Raw genomic sequence first — 16,589 nt, 5'->3', positions numbered from 1 at the left:
TCTCCCTTGCCGCTACAAGTTGTCAAGAAAACCAGTTGATAAGTCCCGGAACGCACCCCTCCTCGGTACAAGGGCGGCAGCATCTGCCCCGAGTCAGGCCCTCTTCTCTCACTAACGCTGCTGGTTTCCCAGTAGTCTTCCAATTGGTTTCCCCATGGCTGCCTGGGAAACCAACCCTCAGTGTGTACCACTGCAAAGAGATTTGTCCGAGACCTGCATCACACGACATGTTTGCTTAAAAATGATCCTGTGCTCCCCACCGCCTTCAAAACCAGACTTCCAGGCTGGACTACAGAAACCTTCACCTTGCAGGCGGGCGCCCGCCTCATTTCTCGGCTCTTCTCTGGGCGCCATCCCTTCATGCCCTCTACCTGCTTCCAGTGGACCCAACAGGCTCTCCCACACAAAGGCATATGTGGGAAAGACTATGAGAGGAAAAGATGGAGTCAGACCTGGGTTCAAGTGCCAGCTCTTTGACTGGCTAGTGTGGGACTTCTGCCTGGTCCTTTAAACACTGAGCTCCTCGGGGGGAGAACACTTACTTCGTATACTGGTTGTAACAGTTTATGTAAAACAGCTAGGATAATACTTAGATATAATAGGCGCTGAATAAACTATAGCAATTCACATTAGTAACTTCCCCAAGCAGTTTCAGAGAGGCAGGAGGAGTTTGTAAAGAATGACAAGACCGGAAACTAGAAGGGAACATTTAAGAAGTTCCTTGTGGAGTCAGATATATAAGGACAAGTACCAGCGCCTTGGAATGTTCTAGACCCCATCTTTCCATGTTGAGGTGCAGCAGTACCGCATAAAAAGAGTGCAGGATGTGGACCAGTTTCAGAGTTGCTCTGCCCTCTGCATTCAGCCGCCTCGGAACGCACAGACCTCCCAGGGCTGAAAGAGCATCCCCAGCCGGGTGCCCCTGGCAGTGCCCTGACCTGGCCGCTGTGCCTTCCTTCCTTCAGAGATGCCCTCAAGAAGTTCACGTCCACAGAAGGTTCCAGGCTGCAGTGATCTTTGACCTTTGCACTCGGTGCTCACTGACCCTCTGATGAAGGTCTGCCATGCTCAGAGTCCTGTGCCAGGCACCTGGACTCCAGGAGAAATTGCTGGGATTGGGCGCAGAAGACCTGGCTTCGGGGCTGCATGGGAGCCACTGCCCATGGACTGTCTCCTCGTTTCTAAAATGCAAACAATGGCCCCGCCTGCCTGGCCCAGCGACCACATCTGTGCTGGAGCAGAGATGGGTGCTCTCTCATCTTAATTTCTCCTTTTTTCTTTGGAGGGGCCCTTGTTCTGCTTCGCACTTCTGTTTGGCCCCAAGTGGGTAATGGTGAATATTTATACACTGTTTCCAGCTCTCTGAGCACTCTTCTCACAGTTAGTCCTTTATGTCCCTCAGCCTCCTCCTGCGCCCCCGGCAGAGGTGGCCGCCTCCCCCGCTCCTCTGGGAGCCTGCAGAGACCCCTCTGTTGGAGCAGACCACCTTATACTGGAATTATTTACAGGAGGGTTGGTTCTCCCAGGTGACTACAGGCTCCTTGAGGGCAAGCCTTCTGTTTCATTCATGGATGAATCTCTAGCACTTAGCAATGCAGATGTTCAGCAGATGTTGGATAATTAAAAGCAGGCTGAGGACTTGCCACGAATCACATGCTTTCATGGTATTGTCAGACTTTCTAAAGAGGGTTTTATTTTTTCCTAATGACAGGTAAGCTCGGTGAGGCTCAGACTCATCCAAAGTCCCGTAGCTCACGAATAGTGTAGCCAGAATTCAAACCCAGGCCTGTCTGACTCCAAAGTCTGCCCTTTCTCTGGACCACACCTCCTCTCTGGCCACACACAGCCTCAGCTGTCTACCACCAGAGCCAAGTCCAGCAGACGTGCGTTACCGAACGGGGGCGGGGGCAGACGTTTCACCACGTCAACATGCCAGGGGTACTGTAAAGGGAGAGATAAAGGATGCCGCCACGTGGGAACCCTCCTGAGGATGCTGGTTTGCAATAGAAAAGCTAGCTGGCAAGGTGGGGATGAGATGCCGTTTTCAACTGAGAGAGAAAGGGGCTATCATAAAATAGAAATTAAGCCATCTCTGATAAAATATCTTCTATTGGAAACTGCACCTGGACGGGGCGGGAGAAGGGCTCCTTCAGCAGGAATCGGGACAGGTCGGGTTGTCCTCTGGAACAAAGCAGGTGGTCCCCTGCGCTGCTGACAACAGGCATTTTGCTGGCCCACTGGGAGCCTAGCAGGTATGAACGGCACAGTCTCCGAGACCCCATCTATGCTGACAACACCCTGCTTATGAGAGTGTATGAGGACACACAAGGATGTCGTCACACATGAGAAACCTGGTCGCTGAGATGTAAGAGAAAGCATGCATGGGCTCTGGGTTGCTAACCTGGCTCTGCTCGTTCCTACTTATGAGATCTTGGCACATAGCATGAGACCTCTGAGCCTCAGCTTCTTTATCTGCGACGTGGAAACACACGTAATCTAACTTCCAGGTTGTTTTGAGGACCAAGGGGGCATGCCCCCAGCGCAGTGCCTGGCACTGAATCACGGCTCAATCAACGGACGGCTGTAGCTGTGATCCTGGCTCTGCCGCTCGGCAGTTGTGTGACCCTGGAAAAGTCACGTGACTTCTCTCAGCCTTAGTTTTCTTATCTTTACATATGAGATTTAAATAAATACAAGGTTTGCGAAGGCTCGTGGCATGATGTAGCCCAACGTGGCAAAGACAGAGTGGAAGCGAAGTGGAAGCTCTGGCCACGGGGCGGAGGATGGCTACCACGCCGAGCTGGAGGACTCCTGCAGCAGCTGGGTTCTCTCTACCGCGCTTCCACCTGCACATTCTTCGCCCCCCCCCCCCATCCCTCACCTTCACAGTCTCCTTTGCCGGCTGCCTGTCGTCCCTCACCCTGAGAACGGACCGTCCCGCAACCCTTTTCTCTTCCTGCTCTAATCTGTTCCCTTAGGAAACATCATCTTAACACCTTATTGGGGGGATTACCAATAATCTCCAAGGGTCAGTAGGTAGCTCAAATTTCATCATTTATCTCCATTTCCAAGGCCTCTGGCCTGAGCCCCACCTAGACTACCGTCACAGCCTCCTAACTGTATCCCAGCTCCTTCAGCTAGCGAGACCTTCAAATACGGAAATCCGGACACTAGCTCAAAGCCCCACAGTGGCTTCTCATTACCCTCCGGATAAACAAAAACAAAAGAAAAAACTCTCTGCCTGCCATATGAAAGGCCTGTGCAGTTGGGCTCCTGGCACCTCTTCAGCCTCACCTGACACCATTTGGCCCTTAGATCCTCGCAGCCTACAGTGTGACCATGGTAAAGTACCTCGGACAAATCCCAGCTCTTGCCTAGCCCAGGGCCTTTGCATATGCTCTTCTCTCTGCTTGGTCTATTCTTTCTCCATTCCTTCATCTAAACGACTCGTATTCCCACCCCTGTCCCAGCAATCTAAGTTAGGTCTCCTGTAGGGTTCTCTAGAGTACCTTCTTCTTTTCTTAATGAATATTTACCATTATATATCACATCTATATTTGATGATTGGATTTAAACTAAGAGTCCATCTCCAGCTGTCTCAAGCATGTCTACAAACTTCTTGAGGGCAGGAAGCAGGGCTATTTTATATACCAGAGATACCGGTGGATCACTGGTTGAAAGTGCACATGAACAGACACAGTGTCCAGGTCTGCCTGCAACCCCTCTGGACCTGCTCCTTCTGTCCACCCCCCTTAACGCATCATTCAAGGGGCTCTGAGGCTTCACGGAAAAGCCTGGTTCTCTGGGGGCTGTAAAGAGACGGAGCCAAGCCTTTCCTTTCCTCAGTCATGTGGCTCAACTTTGCCTTTTTCTCAGCCTCGCTTACGCGTCTGTGGGAACCTCACGGGCAAACTCGTGTGTGCCTCACGGCTGCACGTCAGTGCCCTGGCCGGGGCTGGCTCGCAGCAAGGAGCGCTTGGTGGGCACCTGTTGAGCCAAACAGAACCAGCGCAGCCTGTGACGGACCCTGATGACCCACATTCACTCCCCCTCTTCCTGAGAGAACCCTGATTTTGTGTAGAGAGCCAACATGGCCATCTGACAATACTCACTTCCTCAGATTTGCTCACAGCTCTGAGAGGCCGTGTGACGCTCTGCTGGAGAAATGTGAGCTGCGGGCTTCAGGAAGGCCGGCTCCCTGTTTGCTTCCCTTCCTTTTCCTGCCTGATACGCAACACGCGCTCTGGAGGCGGAGCGGCATCTCAGGACCACGAGGGGCCACGCGTGAAAACAGCAGGTGGTCGGGGTGAAGGAGCCTGGGCATGCATGCTGCTGGGCCGGCCCTGGAGGGACACACCTGGCCTGAGAGTGCCCATGAGAACGTTAAACCCCCTGGTGCCACCAGCTGGGATCTTGCTTTGTGCACACGAGACACATTTCTAACTGTCCCAGAGACTCACTTTATTGCTGGGTAGCTACCTGAGGTGGGTATCTTTGCTTCCCTCCTGCCCTTGAGGTCCCAGGTCCCTGAGAATTCAGAAGGTCCAGCGGTTCTGGACAGATCCCAGGGCCACCAAGGGGGTGAGGTGCGGGTGGAGGGCACGCTGCTTGCCCTACTGTCCTGGGCGACAGGGACAGGCTGGCCTCAGTCTGCAGAGATGCTCTGCTCCGATATTCCACGCTCTCCTCCACTGAACTGACTTTTGGCTGAAGTTTGTCTCCGATGTGCTGGCTTCAGCCTACAATTTCACTCCACGCCTCCCAGACTGCTCCGAAGACATCACTGCTATCAGGGAGCGGTGGATCCGCAGGGCACTTCTCCAAAGAAGCGTTTCCCGTAGACGTTCCCCCAGTGCTGCCAATGTCATTTGCAAGGTTAACTGATTACTGAGAGACCTTGATTGCTCATTGCTGCGTGTTATCCTACCATCCAGAGGCAGGGGATACGGGGAATGGTGAAGGCAGAGAGTATTCAAAACGAAAATCATTCCTAATCACTTTTCTTAGTTTCTTCTTTGAAGTAGTGTCGGTTTTTACTCAAATTACAGTATAGAATATCTGGGATTTCTCTCTCCAGACCCTCGCAAAAGCACTCCAAGGCTAATGAACGGTAAGTAGTCTTACCCAATCAAAGCAAGGGGCATACAGAAATAGCATGGTCCAGGGGGCTGTGGAAAATCATAAAGGACCCAATTTTGATGATCCTGGAAAAACAGAAGGTTATGCGAAAGTATCCATTCGCAGCTAGGAACACAAGGATGGATCGCAGGAACAGCTGATGAAGACACCACCGCTGCCACGGGACCGTCCTTCTGTCCTTCCTGGCTCCTCTTTCTTTTTAAAAATTTCCCCATGAAATTACAAAGCTCTGTCCCAGTAACCTCTTTTAGTTACATAAATTAATGGGCAGTTGTAAACCCTCTGGCTCTAACTATTTCAGTCCCTTGCTCAAACGCCTGCAGAACGAACCTTTTCCTGGGGCGGCATTCAAGGCCCGCCCTGCCGGCTCGCTTCTCCCTCCGCTCTAGTCAGAGAACGCCGGCTCCTTACAGCCAGCAATTAATTGTCTGCCTACCTGCCTTTTCCCATGTCATTCCTGCTACCTAGAACGAACTCCTCCACAACTCCCCCTCCCATCTCCCTCCTTTAAGTATGAAGATTCTACCCACCCTATAAGGTCCATCAAACGTCACTCCCTCGGAAGAGCCCTCCCTGACCCAGCCACCTGGATGGACGTGGCCCCGCCTTCCTCCCATCCTAATGGCATCCACCAGTGGCTCCAGGAGTGACTTTCTTTGTCCCTTCCTGGATTAGAGGCACTTACTGGGTAAACGCTTTCTCTCCTTTATCTAGATCACACCGTACCTTCTCTGTCCCTCCAGCCTGAGAAAGAGCAGGTATATGCTATGTCTGTCTCGTCCCTGGACACAGACCAGGTCGATTTACAGTGACTGCCTGGGCACGAACACAGGGCCCCTTCTCGTTAATGAGCATGAATGTCCTCAGACCAGAGCACGCTTCTCATACAAACAACCTGGGTCTATGTTTCCTAACAACGATTCTCATTTCTTTTTTTTTTTTTAATCCTCACCCGAGGACATTTTTCCTTTTTTGTTCAGGTAGAGTGGGAGGGAGAGACAGGAACAGAGAGAGAGAGAGAGAAACATCGATGTGAAAGGGACACATTGAGTGGCTGCCACCCTCACGACTGACCAGGGCCGGGGACAAACTGCAACCGAGGTACACGCCCTTAGCGGGAACCGAACCCGGGTCTCTCCGGACCGCAGGTCGACGCTCTAACCGCTGAGCCAAACTGGCCAGGGCCGATTCTCATTTCTTTTCTCTGGGGTTTGAAGGGGCGAGGTGGGCCGGGCATATAAGATTAACTAAAGGACTTACATGCATATCTGCATAGTCCACGGACACAGACAATAATGCGGTGAAGGCCTGGGGTGGGGGGGAACTGGTAGAGGGGGGCAGTGGGGGAGAAATGGGGGACATCTGTAATACTCTCAACAATAAAGATAAATAAATAAAAATTAATTATAAAATTAATAAATAAATCCATTGTGGGGCACCTCTGTTAGTTTTTTAAAATATTTTTTTCTTTATTGATTTTAGAGAGAGAAGAAGGGAGGGGGAGAGAGAGAGAGAGAGAGAAACATTGATGAGAGAGAACATTGATTGGCCGCCTCTTGCACGCCCCCCACTGGGGATCGGGCCCACAACCTGGGCATGTTCTCTGGCTGGGAATTGAGCCAGTGACTTCTTGGTGCATGGGTCGATGCTCAACCTCTGAGCCACACCGGCCAGGCCCCTCTGTTATTTTTTATATCATCCTGCTACAATGTCAGGTTGATCTGTCCTTCTATGTTTCAACATCAACCAACATTTAAAAATAAGATGCTTTCTGGAGACCCAAAATGCTGCAATACTGACTTGTTATTGCAAGGTCTTGTGGTTGCAAGCAATGCATATGAAGATATATTTATTTGAAAAGTTTTGGATGCTGTGATATTTTTTCATGGTCTTTTTAATGACTTTCCAAGAAAATTTCCTGTGTTGATATAAGATGCTTGCAAATTAATAAAGGGAAAATTATATCCCATATAATACAAATATAAATAAAATATGTAATAGTATCATTGCAAATAGTCAGACACTGTAGCACAGTGTGGAGAGTGAGGGATTTGGAGACCAAGTAAGTTTTCATCCTAGCTCTGTCTTTACTGACCGAGACTTTGGGCAAGTCAATTAAATTCTCTGAGCCTCAGTTTCTTCATCTATAAAGATGAAGTCAAAATACATGGCATCTAAGGTCTTGTAAGGACTAAATTACATACAGAAAAGAGCTGAGTATGGTCCTCAACACACAGTAGGAGCTCTCTAAATGTCTGCTAAATGACAGGAACCCTCATGCACTGTTGGCGGGAATGCAGACTGGTGCAGCCTCTACGGAAAATAATATGGAGGGTCCTCAAAAAATTAAAAACGAAACTGCCTTCTGACTCAGCAATTCCACTTTTGGGTAAATATCTAAAACATGAATTTGAAAGAATATATGCACCCCTATGTTCACTGTAGCTTCATTTACAATAGCCAAATGATGGAAGCAACAAAGGACCTATCAATCGACAAGTAGATAAAAAAATTGTGGTACATATATACAATGGAGTATCACTCAGCCATAAAAAAGAACAACATATTACCATTTGTGACAACATGGATGGACCTAGAGGGTATTATGCTCGGTGAATAAAGTCCAAGAAAGAAAAATACCACATGATTTCACTTATGTGTGGAATCTAAAGAACAATATAAACATACAAACAAACAAAACAGAAACAAACTCACAGATATAAAAACAGACTGATGGTTGCCAGGTGGGAGGGGTAGAGGGGCTGGATAAAAAAGGCAAAGGGATTAAGAAGTACAGATCGGTATTTGCAGAATAGTCACAGGGATATAAAGTACAACAGAGGAAATGTAATCAATATATTGTAATAAATATGTATGGTGCCAGGTGGGTACTGGAAGTATGGGGGGGGGGGCACTTTGCAAAGTACATGATTGTCTAACCACTATGCTGTACATCTGAAACTAACACAAAATAATACTGAACATAAACTGCAATTGAAAACTGAAATTCAAAAAATGATAAAATTAAATGTTTGCTGCATGAACGGATGGGTGGAAAGCAGAAGTAAATGTAATACAGAAAAAAGGGGCTTTGATCCTGGGAAGGAGGCAGGTTGCTAAAGAAGGAAGATCACACGCTTTGGAGTCAGATGGATGTAAATTCAAGTCCTGGCTTTTCTCTTAACATCCCTGGGCCTCAGTTTCCTCATCTGCAATATGGCTTAAAGAATGTATTTAAGGCCCTTTAATTATATTTTGGCTACTGGTATACATCCTCCTACTTCATTCAACAGTGGGGTCAACAAGGACACCCACCCCAAGGGAACCAGGACCAGAACCAACATTACCCTCTAATTCTGGATCTCCACACGTAGAGGAAAGGCTGTTCTTTTGGAGAAAAACAGCCATGTTTCATTCTAAAACTTGCTTGGTTTCAGTGGTGTGTGTGTGTGTGTGTGTGTGTGTGTAAACAGATCTAGTTCACAGGGAGTTCTGTCAACATCAGGTCTCTGTGTGTATATATTTGTGTATACAGTTTGTAAAGTGCATTTAGATTTTTTTTCCAAGGCAAAAGATAAACTCATTTAATTTAAAATCGTCAGCTGTATTGCATTAAATGGAGGGAAAAGCAAAAACGTACACCATCTAGCCATTTGCTAAATTAAATACAATTATTTCTCCTGTTACTTAATTACAAACAGACATAAATACTCTGGATTCTGACATCTCCGATCTTCTTAAATTCTAGTCCACATTTCAACATGTAATGAAGGGAAGGTCATATTCCAATTTGTGTGTTAAGCAAACCTGAGAGTTACAATTGTATATTGGGACCATAATGACTTCACTAAAACAAGACCTAAACTTTTAATTAACCTGCCAAGACAAATTACAACTCATAACTCACTGGTAACAACCACAGACAGCTGAGACTCAATGCCAGGGCCTCTTGGGGAGAAAGGGATTAATAACATCACAATTGGTCTATTTTTGCATTGAAGAAAAGAAGGTATTCATTAAACAATCACCGTAGCTTGAGGGAAGACAGACAAGTTAGAAAGGCAGCAAGAGGAAGGTGGAGGAGGAAGGGATGGCAGGGAATATTAACAACCTGCACTTACTGAGTGCTCATCGCGCCCGATGCCCGCGCTAGGCACTTGATATCTGCTCTCTATAATCTTCACAATGGGGCTGGCAACGTAATACTACTCTTTCATTTCCAGAAAAGGAAAATGAGGCTCAGAACGCGAGGTGACTGCCCGTGGTCGCAGAGCTAACCTGAGACAGCTAGGGAGGCAGGAATGGAGAGCGGCGCTCACAAGGCATTTGTTTTCAGAGCTCAGCTGACAGACAGACCATCAGCATCACCTGGGCTCTACCTCGGCCCTACTGGTCAGCATTCGTGGGGAAAGATGGAGCAACCTGAATTCTGAACTAGCTTCCCCGGGGATTCCTTTGTACGACGATGTTTGAGAGCACCCATGAGATACTAGAACCCCTTGCTGTCCACATGTGGTCCAGAGCGAGCACCACAGGTGCTGGAGAGACATGCAGAATCTAGGGACCCGCCCAGATCTGCAGAAGCAGAATCTGCACAGGAGCAAGACACCAGGTGGTTCGTAACACGGAAGAGCACAGGATAGCCAAGCTGCCCTAACAGACATCATAGGGTTAAAGGAGGCAAAGACAGATTTTATCATTTCGGTGAAACAGGAGAACCAGAGGGAGTCAACACCGACTCCTTAATTACGACAAAGCAGGTTACCAAGCTCCTACAAGCCAAGACTTGACGAGGCACTTGGCTGTACCTCACTTGATTTCTCTAAGAGGCACATCCTAATTAAAAGTCACTTTCTTTGGGGGTTTGTATTAATATCCTTTCCTATTTATGCTCAGTTATTACAAATGAAGAATTCAGATCGGAAGCCATCTCAGCTCTGAGCAAGCCTGGTGCTCTATGCTGGCTGGTGAACCGTGCCGACCAGAAAGTGGGCTGAGACCCGAAGCTGGAACTCGGGCACCACAGGTGACTTGATAATCGTGCCCTTAGCTGAAGCTGCCATGTCCAGAAAGAACATAGCAGCGGGGTCTGGCGTCTGCAAACCCCACAGTGACGGCCTAACTGATGGTGAGGACACGTTGGTTCTCCGATGACAGAACGCAGCCGCACCCCTAGCCCCCAGGTCACAGTGACTACGGAGTGGCTGCCTCACATCCCAGGATCTTGAGAAACCAAGAGCTGGAAAACTTAAGCAACCTGTGCAGGGTCAGATCACAGGTGAGGGCAGAGCTTCAGAACTGAGCATACTTCCTCTCTCCCTCGAAAGGCAGCACCCGGGAGAAGGCCACAGCCCACCCCTGCCCGGGCTGCTGCCAGTCCACCAGGGGTCGGCCGAGGAAAGGCCACGCCCACGCGCTCTCCCTTAGGAACTGAGCGAGGCCCTTTTCCGCCTGGCTGGGTGTTGGGGAGGCAGAGAAGATATGTCCAAGTCCAGCCGCTGGGACATACCCTTGCCAACAAGGTCGGCACAAGTGGTATTTCCTGCATCAGAGCTAACGCAGCCTGACAGCCCCACCTCCGTCGCTTGGCCAAGAGGCTAGAATACTGAGCCGGCCGCGCTGGCAGACGCTGCTAAGTCATGCGTGGGTTTCACTGAGAGGCATGCTTGGCCTCAGCACTAAGGGCAGGGTTCAAGTAAGAGAAAGGTGGTCAGGAAATGGCAGCTGCTGTTCAGAAAAGAGAGCCAGGGTCTTGCAAGGGTGTTAGACACCAAGGACCAGGTTCAGAGGTGTCTATTCAATGCCACCTTCTGTGTCAGAGAGACTCAGGCTGAGGACTGAGATGGAACTCTGAGTGAGCTCTAAACCACACAGGACTTTTCATTAAGCAGAAACCTTGTCCCCAGGCACTCTGGCTAGTGACGTTTTTATCTTTCCCTAAGTTTTAGTTTCCTGTAGGAAGTTTTTATCTCCAGCCTACATCATAACACTTCCTATATAAACTCAGAAAATAATGGTTTCTGCCTGAACCACTGATCACTGCGTCCCCTGGCACACATGGTGACCTTAGGAGGGGACCCATGCTGTGGAATGTGAGGGTAAAGGGGAGACATTCTTTATAACGAGTGCTGGGCGTGGGAGGTGGCCACGGGCTCACTCGGAACCGGGAGCTGTGGCCCTCTTCCCTGGGAGGGACTCGAAGGTGTTAGCACTGGTTTAAAACCCAGGGCTCACTCTCTGCTGGAGATCAGGACACCTCTATTCCCACCAGAAGCCAATGTGACCAGTGACACTGGTCACCCAGCCCTTTGCAGTGCCATTTCTCTCGCCAAGCCTTTCCCTTGTTTTCTCATCCGCCAGGGGTTGAGCGCTCCCAAAGCAAAACAGACCAAAAAAGCCCAAGTAAGAAATCGGTGAATTGAACCAAGGGGAGACTATTTTTAAAAAATACAGGTGTTGGAGAAGTTTCAGCAGGAGAAACGTTGTCTCCGTGTGGCTGGTCACCCAGGGTCCCTGCGCCAGTCAGCCCTCCTCCCACCCCCGCCTTCCGATGCAGCTGCTGGTCCACACGCCACGCCAGCGACAGCACGTGGAGGGCGGTGGGCAGCAGCCCTGGGCTCAGGAGCCAGCCCAGACGGCCTTCCAGCCCTCCTGCCCCCCCTTCCCTCACGTCCCTACACCGCAGTCTCGCTCCGTGTCCAGCAGGCCTGGTCAGACGGCCTGATGCCAGACAGCAGGTGGCATTTACAGCTCCGGGCTGGACACGTTCCCTGCTCAGCTTCAGCTCCCAGCATCCCCGAGCGTCCTCTCGCACAAACGGACCCCCGAGGGGTGGCGGTTCCTTACCAATGGCAGTGGTGAGAAAAGAAACCACTTCGGGCTCCTTCCCGTCGTTGTAAAAAGCCAGGTGCCAGATGCCCGAATCCAAATACTGGATGAAGCCGGTCTCGTGGCTGGAGGGAGGAACGACTCCCCGGGACTGGCGCTGGGGCCCCTCCAGGCTCCGGGCTTCCTGGGTCAGGAGCCTCCTTCCATCCAGCAGCTCCACAAAGTCAAACTGAGGCACAAAGAGCACAGTTAGTCGTGGGCCTGCTTGGCCAATGCACGCTCCTTTCCTCAGACGTCTCCTGGGCAGAGCCCAAGGACGCACACCCGGGGCAAGAGAAAGAGGCTAAAGCCACGGGAAGGTTGATCGACCACCTCCAAGTCCTCCCCAGACCCCATTTTTTTCATGGCCATAGTCTCCTTGTTCTCTTGCAAGTGCAGCCTGATTAGTGGATTCATTTTTGGTCTCATTTTGCTTTAAGTTTGGTGTGTGTGTGGCAGGTCTTCACCTGGCCGAGTGTCCCGGAACAACCATGCTTTTCCCATGGCGGGCACGTGGTCAGAAACCCAGCCACTTGGCTACGGTTTGAACTCCAACCCTGTGGACTCCTGGGGCCCCAGGATTGGGACTGGAGCCCTGGATGCACCTTCAATGTCAGTCAAGTGCAAATGAGAAGGTGATTTATATCCGTCTTCCTTTTGTCAGTGATCCTTTCTAAGCGCTCCAGGTTCAGGGAGCAGTTTTAATGGGATTAGCCCAAAACTCTATCAATGATTACATGCTCTGTCGAACACCACTGCCAACTGATCCGAGCCTGCTGCTATGAGACTTAAGAGAAGTCAGACACACAGTGTTACCGACAGGGAGATGGTCAAGTCCTACCGGTCTACTAGCAAGCACACTGAATTACTCTTTCTCTCTTTCTCTTTCTTTCTTTCTCTCTTTCTCTCTTTCTCTCTTTCTCTCTTTCTCTCTTTCTTTCTTTCTTTCTTTCTTTCTTCTTTCTTTCTTTCTTTCTTTCTTTCTTTCTTTCTTTCTTTCTTTCTTTCTCTTTCTTTCTTTCTCTCTCCTTCCTTCCTTCCTTCCTTCCTTCCTTCCTTCCTTCCTTCCTTCCTTCCTTCCTTCCTTCCTCCCTCCCTCCCTCCCTCCCTCCCTTCCTTCCTTCCTCCCTTCCTTCTTTCCTTCCCTTTCTTTTTTTCCCTCCCTCCCTCTCTCTCTTTCTGTCTTTTTAAAAAACAAGATAGATATTTATCCTAGCTCATTAAAGATGTCTGGAGGCATGAGGTCTAGGGCTAGCATTGCAATTCTACAAAAAAATCAGGGGCGCAGGCTGTTTCTGTTTTTCTGTGATTCCATCCTTAGCATCTAGCTTTGACCTAAAAATCTTAACGACTGGTGTTGGAAGACTGTACTTGGCCTGGGAATGCCTGCTGGATACCTATGATTTAAGTTACTCCAATCCCAGAGCTGGGAGGACTTTACAAAAGGCTGTTCTTTATCCAGCGTGACTGGTCATATGTCAGTCATCCTGAATGAGCTTAGTAAGCGTTTCTGGTGCGACCTGAGTGTGGAACTCTGAAGGAGAGACAGAGCGCGTGAGCCTAGGGAAATGACATCTACTCTGAACCAGGTCCTGCACCAGCTGCCTTGTAAATGCTGGTCTCTAGTCTTCACAACATCCCTGCAGGTAGGCACTGTTCCCTCCATCTGACGGATTAGGAAACTTGCTGTGAGAGGATTAGTAACAGGCTTGAGGTTTCATAGCTGATAATAAGAGGATTCAAACCCAGGTTTGTCTGGCTCCAAAGTGCGTGCCTCTTTCTCTAGATTATATTTCTCAGATAATTTAACTTAGGAGACTGGGTGGTAGTCGAAAGGCAATTGAGAGATTTCCTAGTATTCCCTCCTCTTAAACAGCCCAGGGATGTAACCCTACCTACGCATCTGAAAAGCAGGGCCTGAGATCGGGCAAATGGATGGAGGGCTATCAAATATATAAAATTCCCTTTAAGCTGAAGGACACAGGTTTAAGCATTCGGCTTCCTGTCTTTGGGTTAAAAGTTGAGGTGGGTGCCTGGGGAGGGGGAGGGCACGTGGGATTCTGGTTACCTGTGTATGTGAAGGAGGGAGGCCTTTTCTGCCATAAATGCCAACCAGAGCCGCCTTTCCCAGAGAGACATTGAATTTCAGATGCACAGGATGGTCTATGAACACCTGAGTCCTCCAGAAAGTGCCAGGAGGAATCTTCTGGGAAGCCCGTCTCCCCACGTCAATTTCTCCAGAGTCTATGAAACTGTCCTCTGGAAAGAAACTACTGGGCTTTCCTACCAAGACACAGGGAAGGGAAGACAAAAACGTCATGATTAGACACAGGCGAATCAAGCAATTAGCGCAGCCAACGAGGGGGACTCCCCGCCTGCTCTCTACACTCCTCTCTACAACGGTCTGCTGCCAGCGCACCCCCATCCCCCGTGCCCCTACTGAAGCGTAAGAACGTCCAGAACTCTCTTCCAGTGACACGCAAATTATTCTGCTGAAAATACTCATTCCTGCTCTGGCTGGTGTGGCTCAGTGGTTGGAGCGTTGGCCTGCGGACCAGAGAGTCCTGGGTTCGGTTCCCGCTAGGGGCACGTACCAAAAAAACAAAAAAACAAAAGAATCCTCATTCCTCCAGAGTGGTGTGGGTCCTCCCTAAGGGCCATCTGTTTACTGCATAATTCCACAGCTTGTTAAGATATATTTTGATCCTAAAAATAATCATTTGCAGTCACATGAGACTGTGCTGTGTGTGTGTGTGTGTGAAAGCGTGCATGCTAAAATAGAAAGGCTAGAGGGAAAAGGTGTTGTTATGAAATTTCCAACTAAGACTGGTTCTCCCAGCAGCAGGAAGCAGGACCTGATTGGCATTTTGCAAGTTCACTGGTGTATATATGATCAGAAGTCAAATTCTGAGGCTGAGATATGTGGAAGGGGGTTTGTGTTGGGAGCGGGGTAGGGTTGGGGAAGATGAGGAAGAGCGTACTTGTGAAGAGAGGAGAAATGCTTCTTTGTCTAGGATGAAGGTCTTTGAATATCATTTTTGTGCTAAAGAGAGTCAAGTTGAGGGAATGTCTCAAGTTCAGGCACAAAGCCTGTGACATACTTGGAAATCTGATCCAGACCCCAACCCTGTAGGCTGCAGGGGGGTGAGGGCAGTTGGGGTCATTAGGGGTAAGGTCTCTTGACCATTTCTGTCACCGATCACAAGAGTGACAGCTTTCTGGGGGCACCCCAAGTGCCAGGGAGGAAGACTGCTTATCAAACTTCCTCTATTTGGTAATTAAACACATTCACATGTGAAAAATATAAACCTAACTTCCTGCCTTCTGAGGGAACAGGAGGCTCTAGGGATGTTAGAAGACCACCCTTAGGACAATGACAAACCAACATTATGCCAACATCTGATTTGTCATTAGAAATCACCCCCTGGGCATCCGAGTTCCAAGCCTGCTGTGTTGTTAGAGATGTTCGAAGAGACACTTCAGAGAACAAGAATCCATTTGTAAAGAAAATACATTTATGGGAACTTTTATAAAAAGCATTTGGGGAATAAGAAATTAAAATGTCTTTTTTCCCCTAGCTTTGTAAGATCCCTTACAAAGCACATTTGATGCTGGAACGGAGCTTGGCAGGGCACTGTTGTAGTCATAAAATATTTTACTGTTTTAAATAATACAATTCAATTTAAATGTTAAACTTCTCCATATGTTATCATTCCCTTATAAACTCCCAGGCAGAAACATCAGGTTTTTAGCTTCAAACCGTTAAATGTTATTTTAATTAAAAATATGCCAACAGAAAAAAGTTAAAAATGCGTGCTCTCAATAAAAGTGCCCCCAGCATTCTGTCATTAGCCTGGGAAAGAGCCTGTGGTTCATTCCTTGGTGGAAGCAACATGCCCCAGACGTTCACCTTGCAAATGGAGACACGCACAAACCACCACACAGGGGTTCAGAGTTCAAAGGCAGAAGCTAAATTCGCAGAGCACGGAGATGGAAGAGAATTACTTTCACACTTCCTTATCCGATTTCTGGTTTCCTAATACCACCATCCTTTTACAGTCCAGGTGGAAGACAGTGTCCCCTCCGGCTTCTACTTCTGCTCGGGAAGCAGAAGTCTGAGGGAGTACGGAATGAAAGCAGGATGAGTTCTGGGCTATTTACTCCTTGAAACTGCATAGAAATAAGCCCCAAACTGCTAATCCCAAGGACTCATTTCCTCTGTGAGTAGGTGGGAGTCAGGGCGGGTGCGACTGCAGAATGGCCTGCCTTCCAATAACTCCTGAGTCTGAGAATAAATAGAAGACTTCCTCCCGCATTTTGGCATGCTGTTGGAAAACCACGCACAGCTCATTTTCTCCTTCAGCGAACATGTGTGCCGGAGACAGCTATTGTATCAGCTTCTGTAGCCTCAGAGGTCAGGGGCCAAGCCCAGAGACTCGCTCAGGAAGTCTGCAGGCCCCAGGGGCCTGTCTCAATTGGCTCTTACCCTGGAGGAGGGAGGGGCAAAAGGGGAATATTCTTTTTCAGCACTCTAGTATTTCACCAAAAAGGCCAAAACGGCAGAAAAAAAAATTGTCTTCGGT

General features: G+C 48.9%; 1 protein-coding gene across 3 annotated transcripts in view; it reads right to left on the bottom strand.

Annotated features, from left to right (window-relative positions):
- Positions 1–16,589, bottom strand: part of TENM4 (teneurin transmembrane protein 4) — a 390,035-nt gene that overhangs the window by 168,870 nt on the left and 204,576 nt on the right. For all 3 annotated transcript variants that reach the window (XM_036259322.1, XM_036259324.1, XM_036259323.1), the window contains 2 exons: positions 14,075–14,289; positions 11,986–12,196 (listed from right to left, as the gene is read on the bottom strand). In XM_036259322.1, coding sequence (XP_036115215.1) covers positions 11,986–12,196; positions 14,075–14,289 — 426 coding nt within the window. The remainder of the gene's footprint in view (positions 1–11,985; positions 12,197–14,074; positions 14,290–16,589) is intronic.

This window comes from Molossus molossus, unplaced genomic scaffold (genome assembly GCF_014108415.1).
Source record: "Molossus molossus isolate mMolMol1 unplaced genomic scaffold, mMolMol1.p scaffold_m16_p_13, whole genome shotgun sequence".
Classification (NCBI taxonomy): Eukaryota; Metazoa; Chordata; class Mammalia; order Chiroptera; family Molossidae; genus Molossus; species Molossus molossus.
The sequence above is the reverse complement of the archived record's forward strand: the minus strand, read 5'-3'. Positions and strand labels throughout refer to the sequence as shown.